The sequence below is a fragment of the Agrilus planipennis genome, unplaced genomic scaffold (genome assembly GCF_000699045.2).
Source record: "Agrilus planipennis isolate EAB-ADULT unplaced genomic scaffold, Apla_2.0 scaffold217, whole genome shotgun sequence".
Lineage (NCBI taxonomy): Eukaryota > Metazoa > Arthropoda > Insecta > Coleoptera > Buprestidae > Agrilus > Agrilus planipennis.
In genome coordinates, this window is record NW_020438944.1 from 113,746 (window position 1) to 121,395 (window position 7,650).

General features: G+C 37.5%; 1 protein-coding gene across 1 annotated transcript; it reads left to right on the plus strand.

Annotated features, from left to right (window-relative positions):
- Nucleotides 1-16: 16 nt before the first annotated feature.
- LOC112904510 lies at nt 17-5,831 on the plus strand. Its single transcript, XM_025974643.1, has 4 exons — nt 17-819; nt 2,821-4,712; nt 4,764-5,197; nt 5,255-5,831. The coding sequence occupies exons 1-4, from the start codon at nt 580-582 to the stop codon at nt 5,434-5,436; spliced, it is 2,748 nt and encodes a 915-aa protein (XP_025830428.1). The 5' UTR covers nt 17-579; the 3' UTR covers nt 5,437-5,831.
- The last annotated feature ends 1,819 nt before the right edge of the window (nt 5,832-7,650 follow it).

The following is a 7,650-nucleotide window of genomic DNA, read 5'->3' on the forward strand; positions in this document are numbered from 1 at the left end:
TATGACCTCCGTTTTTTATAAAATGCATTCGTTGCTACCTCATATATACCGCTGCTACCTCCGATTTCGGAGGTCGTAAGGTATCCAATAAAATAAAAAAGGATGGTACTATATCGGACAATAGCTCTCACCGTCTATGTTTTCTAGTGGAGGTCAGAACGATCGGCGCTTATCAAAACATATAAGCAATTAGTTCAGAGGTTTGCCGCGATAGGACCGGTCCTTCTACGTGGTTTTGTACACCGCATGTTAAGACCTCCACTATATTTTTACATTTATTGTACGTAAAAGCACCATTCTATTGCCTCCTATGTTTGGCAACAGTGTAATTAAGTACTTTTCTCAGTCTCGTTGCGTTTAGTTCGGTGTTCTCGTCGAACAGTGGATATTTTATTTAATACATGTGATAGGCGCTGAAATGTATAGAAGGTGTTTTCCACAATCATACGTAAGTATCTCTTTATTTAATATTATAATGGAATAATAATTTTTTGATAATTAGAAAATAGTCAAATATACACTTTGCACCATTTACAATTTCATCCTTTTATTTTGCACCGTCCTGAAAAATTCGGAAAAATGTGTAAATTTCTCAAAATTAAGAAAAACTGTTTAGACAATATTGTAGATGTTATTTTATATCATAATAACTTTATCCAATTCCTGATTAAATTTCAGTATAAATGTTGTACGGTTTCTCAAAAAAGATCTCAACAGTGGTTCTGCAATAGAGGTTTTGAGTTCACTGAAATGGATTTTCCGATAACCAGTGACGGACAAGCAGAGTTCCATCAAGTAAAGCCACTGGGAAACCCACAGGTAACCTTTTGAAATAATGCAGCAATAGGAAAGTATCAAAAGTTAACGTGTAAAATGGTGAACCAGTTGCATTTTTTAAAAAAATGACACTCAATTCATCCTAATATTACCAAGCCAAATAAAATCTAATTCAATCTTATATAATCAAAACCTAACAAATCCTAGCCACACTTAACAAAACCTAAACAAACCCGACCCAACCAAGCCATCTCACACCGTAACCAACTTAATTAATCATTACCTCACCAAACAAAACCTTACCGAATCTAACAAAACCTAACCAAATTTTTAGTACCTAGCCTAACATAACCAAACCACCTTACTTTGCCTAAACAAACTTAAACAAATCTAGGGAAACGAAACCAAATCGCACCTTACTAAACCAAATCTTTCCAAACCAAACCAAACCTTTAGTACCTAACCATACCTTACTCTATCTGAACAAAACTAACAAAACCTACTGAAACCAAGTCAAACCTTACGAAACTTAACATTACCCAACTTCACCTTTTTTTGACAACTAGGGAGGGGAAAAAGCGTTATGCACTCCGGTCGCACAAGGCTGACCGGGAGTGTAGGACTCGCACCCACTAAAAACCACCCTACTACCTTCCCTGGTAGACCCAATGCGAAATCGCCGACTAAGTATGCGTCACGATTATCAAAAAGCATAAGCAAAAACACCAGTCCAACAAAAAAGAAAAAAACGATATGTCCTCAACTACATTGGACGGAGTGTCCAGTGTACTTCCAGCGCACCTCAAAGCAGATGAAAAAATAAAAAAGCAGCAACACAAAACAAGCAAAAAACATAACAAAACATAAAAACAAAGCAGCAAAATCGCATCGAAGTGTCGTTATAAAGTTTCAGTTACCGACAGTATAAGGGTCTCGCCCCGCCCGTCAGGCAACCGCAATACCTTTTCAGTTTGGGAGACTGTCGGAAGGGAGAACTGGTACAGTAAGGATTTATCTATGGTAAGGATCTCGAGATTGAATTCGGCGTGCAGCAGACAGTATAAGGATACCAGCCCGCCTGCCAACGCTGCACGTCATCCCATCAGCGAGCAGTTTAAGGAAAAACCCGCCTGCCAACGCTGATTGGGCCATTGTTATAAAAGAATACCTTGAAAAATTTAACCAAACCTAACCTAACCTAACCTAACCTTCTAAAATTAGTAAAATATTACCCTTAAGACTGGTTAGCGATTCTTCGATTCGGCGTGCAGCGGACAGTATAGGGACACCAGCCTGCCTGCCATCGTTGCACGTCATCTTATCAGCGAACAGTTTAGGGAAAAACCCGTCTGCCAATCCTGATGAGGTCAACGAAATATAGTTGAAATAATTTGACAAGTTTAACCTACTTCCACAAAGTTAGCAGCAAAAAATAACACATAAAACTAGTTCATAATTCTCAATCTCAACCCAGATCAACTATCAAAAAACATAAGACTTACTGACTATCCCTCATCCCGCCACTTTAAACTTACATCGCTACTCTATCCTTGGGTTGCAGCCCTAATTTACTGCATCCTAGCTCATTCACATACGTTTTTCATTGTCCCTATTTTCATCCACCTACAATAAGGTTACCTATTGGTGGGAACCAGTTACCCTTCATCTGTCTGCACTTCACGTGCCGACCTGGCACAGCAGATTAGATCTGGGAGGATTGTGGAGCTAATTGCCTTTCCCAGCAATTGCTCATGTCTGTAACAGGTAACTGTTACCAAACTTAACCACTACCTTAACAAACCTTAACAAAACTCGTCACACCGATACCCACTTAATCAAACCTTACTAAACCTAACTAAACCCAACCTAACCGAACCTTGTCCAACATAACCGACTCTAACCTCATCAAGCCTAACCAAATATTGAAACCTAACTAGACCAGACCAAACCGAACCTTGCCAATTCTAACCGAACCCAATCTAAATTTAACCTAACTTAGCATTACCTGACTATATGTTGAATGATGCAGTTATTGCTTTACAGATAGAGGCAGATGTAGGGGTAGATCCGTCGGACGCTTCGTTAAGTTCATACGATGATTTTAACGATAAGGACTTTCAAATTGACAGCGACGAATTAACTTCAAGCGAGAGTGAAAGCGATGATGAAAATGAAAAAGATATCGATCAAAACAACGAAAGAATATTAAGAACGAACAGTTGTGACCAAGTTAAACTTGAAATAGAACAAAAACCTCAAATCAATATTTTGCAAAACGTTCAAATCAGAGAGCCAGAAGAACCGCGAGGGATTTCTTCTAAAGCTGGTTATATGAGAGAAGCAAAACTCTTGAAAACCCGTTTAGTAAGATGTGTTTTTTGCGCAGAGGACAGTGTTTCTAAAAACTTTATGCGTCATTTGATGAGACGACACGCTGGCGAAAAAGAGGTGAAGGCAATTTTGTTGGAGCCTCTAAAGAGTAAAGCTAGGAAAAAGGCAGTAGAAGCATTAAGAAAAGAAACTCAGTTCGAACAATATCTTGATGGCGATGGTATTCCCGCACGCAGAAACTTTAACAAAAATATTGACACCGAAAACCAAAAATCTCTTTATTATCCATGCATACATTGCAAAGGTTTGTACAAAAAATCTTACTTAAGTAGACATTTAAAACTATGTACCTCTAAAACATGCAAATCGGGTGCATCGGGAGCCGTCTCAAAATCACAAACATTAACTGCATGTAGTCTGGATCCAACAAATGTTGTATCCCGTTTAGAAGTTAAGGAAAAGGTATTTGACATGATGAGGGGTGATGATATTGCGTTTGTTGCAAAAAAAGATTTGTTAATAACATACTTCGGAAATTCGTATTTGAGAAAACACCGAAAGGAAAAAAGCAGCTATACGTGCAGCAATAAGATGAGGGAGTTCGGGAGGTTATTAATAGAATGCCGCAAACTTATGAATGATCCAAAAATCGATATGCAGCACTTACTCCGTCCCGTCCATTTTGACACTATTGTAACAGCAGCAAGAAAATTATCAGGCTTCGATCCCCTAAAAAAGGGCTTCGCTGCTCCTAGCTTAGCAATGCACTTTGGAGGCAACTTGAAGTTGCTTTGTGATGAACTGTATTATTTAATTATGAAAGATACTACAGGATTCAGATCGAAGACGAACAGTGACAAAGCAGTCACTTTGAAGGCAGTTAAGAATATGAAGCAGCTAATAGTTTCCAGATGGAATACTGAAATGGCTTCTTTGGCAAATAAGGATTTACACGAAAAATGTTGGAACAAGCCTTTGTTGATTCCCTTGGTGTCGGATATCAAGCTTTTTAGGGAAAAAGCTTTCGAAATAGCTAGAAACGCTGTTGTAGCCTTCGTAAAGGAAATAGATACAGAAAGTGACTATAAAACGCTTGTCGAATGCGTTCTATCATTACTCATAATTTTCAATAGAAGAAGAATAGGTGATGTGCAGTACATGAAAATATCAGATTACAAAAATGAGAAAAAAAGCAAATTCAATGATTTTGAAGACGCACTTTCAGCAACAGAGAAAATTTTGGCAACACAGTACCGAAGGGTCCTTAATAGCGGTAAAGGATCTCGGGCAGTCGTAGTTCTGATACCTCAAGACCTCGATGAATTCATACAAGTGCTTTTAAGACACAGACATAAATATATTTGTGAAGATAACGACTACCTCTTTTCAATACCAGGACATAAAGTCATATGGGGCAAAGGAGACCTAGCAATTCGAAACCTAACTAGAAAAATTCCATTAGAGAACCCTGTAGCTATAACAAGTAATCGTTTGAGAAAACAAATTGCCACCGTCATGCAAATATTAAGCCTGTCCAAAGATGATATTAAACAGTTTTTTAACTTGATGGGTCACACAGTTAAAACCCATGAAGAATTTTATGAGTAAGGCTTTTGCATTTTTATTGCTTCATCTACTTTATTCTCACTTTTAAGGCTTCCAGTTGATGTCTATCAGACAGCAAAGGTGTCAAAGCTTTTGTTGATGATTGAAAATGGAGTGCCAATAGACCATAGAGGAAAATCCTTATCAGAGATTGAGATCGATTGTAAATATGCCGAAGAAAACGATATGAAATCTTTAGCAAATCACCACGACGATGGACTTGTAACTGAGGAAATTGAGGAGAATAACGAAAAAGAAGATAGCGACCAAGAAACGGAAGATGGAAAGGAGGTACCAGAAATGAATGAAAAGAAGAGGAAACGAATGACATTTATACGGGGAAAGGAACAGCCGAAATACAGAGAAAAATACACTGACTCAAACATAGATGACAGATCCAAGACCAAAATAGAGGAAATGAAGAATATTGGACAGGAAAAGGCTGAAGAATATTTTGAAGGCAGGAAAAAGAGAAAGAGTGAAAGTAAGTTTACTATCAGTTAAGAGTATTTTAGATTATTTACATTTGTTATCTCTTCAGAATGGTCTCCAAATGAAGTCTCCCTGTTAAAGAAAACCTTTCAAAAATACTTGATTAAGGGCTCATACCCTTCAACGGAAGAAATAAGAAAATTTTTAAACAAGAATTGCATTGATAGGAAGCCAGTGGTGGTAAAAGCAAAGCTTCAGCATTTGAGAAAGCTTCAACAGTCGCAGAAGTAGTCATGGTTGCAATAAAATAATGTTCAATAGAGATTCGTGTTCATTTATAAAAAAAGTTGTAAGTTCGTTTTAAAGTTGCTATAGAGTAATGATTCACCCGATGTCTAGTTTTTTTACGTTATTATACTTTTAACCTTAACTGTTGTTTATTTATTAAAATTAAAACCATCAAACAATGGCATTCTCCTTAATGAAGAATAAGCAATTGTTAAGTAACATTAGGTATTTATCCCAAATCAAACATTAAAACTATTTTATTTAACAAGTGTATGAACTGAGTAAATGGCAACAGCGCGAGAGGTTTCAACGTACGCTCAGTCTAATAAATATAAGGAGGTAAGAGCTACCTGATTTTAAAAAATAAAATATTTTAGAAAAGTGTTTCCCCTCTAATGAAACCTGCAATACCGACGGTCCCATAGTGATAAATATGATTTAAATTTAGGTGTATACAAAGTTGGTATAGTGGAGGCTTGAGCGCCTGCCAATGTAACGGAGGTCNAAAAAGTTGTTAGAGGAATTATATATATACGAATAAAGGGTACGTTGACACCTCGAAAATAGATAAGTAACATCCGGCGACAAAGTTGCTTTTGGTTTCTACAACCTTGTCCTCTTAGTTCAGTCATATATCGTTGGCGCTGTCGTCGTTTTTTCGTATTTGCTCTAGCGAAACAGGAGATATGAAGTCACCTCATCATATGTCTATTCTACATTAGGGATATAATAGACTCGCTGCCACCTCAAATTATTGGCAACGAAGCATTTGGTATTTGTGGGTAACGTACTATTCGTAGTAATCTTGAATTGCGGTCAATGAGGTGTTAACGTCTCTTGTACTGTTTGAATGTACTTGCTTGAATTAGAATGAATTATAGAATCAAATTAATAATAAATATGGCCAAGGTAAGAGTTATATATATCATCATCATAAGGTCGTCAGTCCTAAGACTGGTTGGACACGTACCTCCACTCTTTCCTATCCTGAGCTAAACTTCGCATTTCCCTAAAACTAGAACAGCCCACATCCTTAACTATTTGCGAACAGTAATCTAATCTAGGTCTACCTCTACCCCTCCTAACTCCTGTTTCTGCCTCTAATATGTCTCTGACTAGACCTTCATGCCTGAGAAGGTGTCCTACCAACCTATCTCGCTTATGTTTTATTGACTTCCATAGAGTCCTCTGTTCTCCTATTCTTTCCAATACTTCTTCATTTCTAACCCTTTCTACCCACGATATCCTCATCATTCGCCTATAACACCACATTTCAAACGCTTCTAACCTTTTTTTTCCGCCGCGCCCACTGTCCATGTTTCGCACCCGTACAATGCCGTGCTCCAAACATATACTTTTAACAACCTTTTTCGAATTTCTAAATTAACCGTTCGCGAGCATAAAAGTGACTTCTTTTTATTAAAGGCAACACAACCCTGCGCTATCCTCTGCTTTATATTCCTACTACTCCTTCTATCCTGACTTATCTGACTTCTTAGGTATCTAAAATCAGCCACTTCTTCTAATTTTTCGTCTCCTATCTTTATATTCGGTCTTTCCTTACTTTTTCTTCCCTTGCATACCAGTATTTTAGTTTTACCTTTATTTGTTTTCATACAGTACTGATCTGTCAGGACCGCTTCCATTTTATTTAAAGCTATCTCTAGGTCCTCCTTGCTAAATGCTAATACTGCTATATCATCTGCAAATCTAAGCATACTAATGTTTTGCCCTTGCACATCTATCCCTACAGTTGTACTGTCTTTAATGATGTTGATGGCGTCTTCGATGTATAGATTAAAAAGTAGCGGTGACAGTGTGCATCCCTGTCTGACTCCCTTCCTAATATTTACTTCTCTACGTTACATCCCTAGCTCTATAACTGCCTGTTGCTCTTTATACATGCTAAGTATCACTCTTCTATCTTTGTAACTTATCCCTTTTTAAGTATATTTAACATATTGTCCCATTTAACATTGTCAAAAGCTTTCTCTAAATCTACAATCCTATGTACGCACTCTTTCCTTTTTCTATTGTTTTCTCTATTGTTACCCGTAAAGCTAGAATGACCTCCCGCGTTCCTCTATTTCTTCTAAACCCAAATTGATCTTCCCCTAATAGTTATTCCGCCCTTTTTTCCATCCTCCTCTGTACAATTCTAGTTAAGATTTTTGACGCATGGGAAGTTAAGCTAATTGTTCGAAATTTCTCGCACCT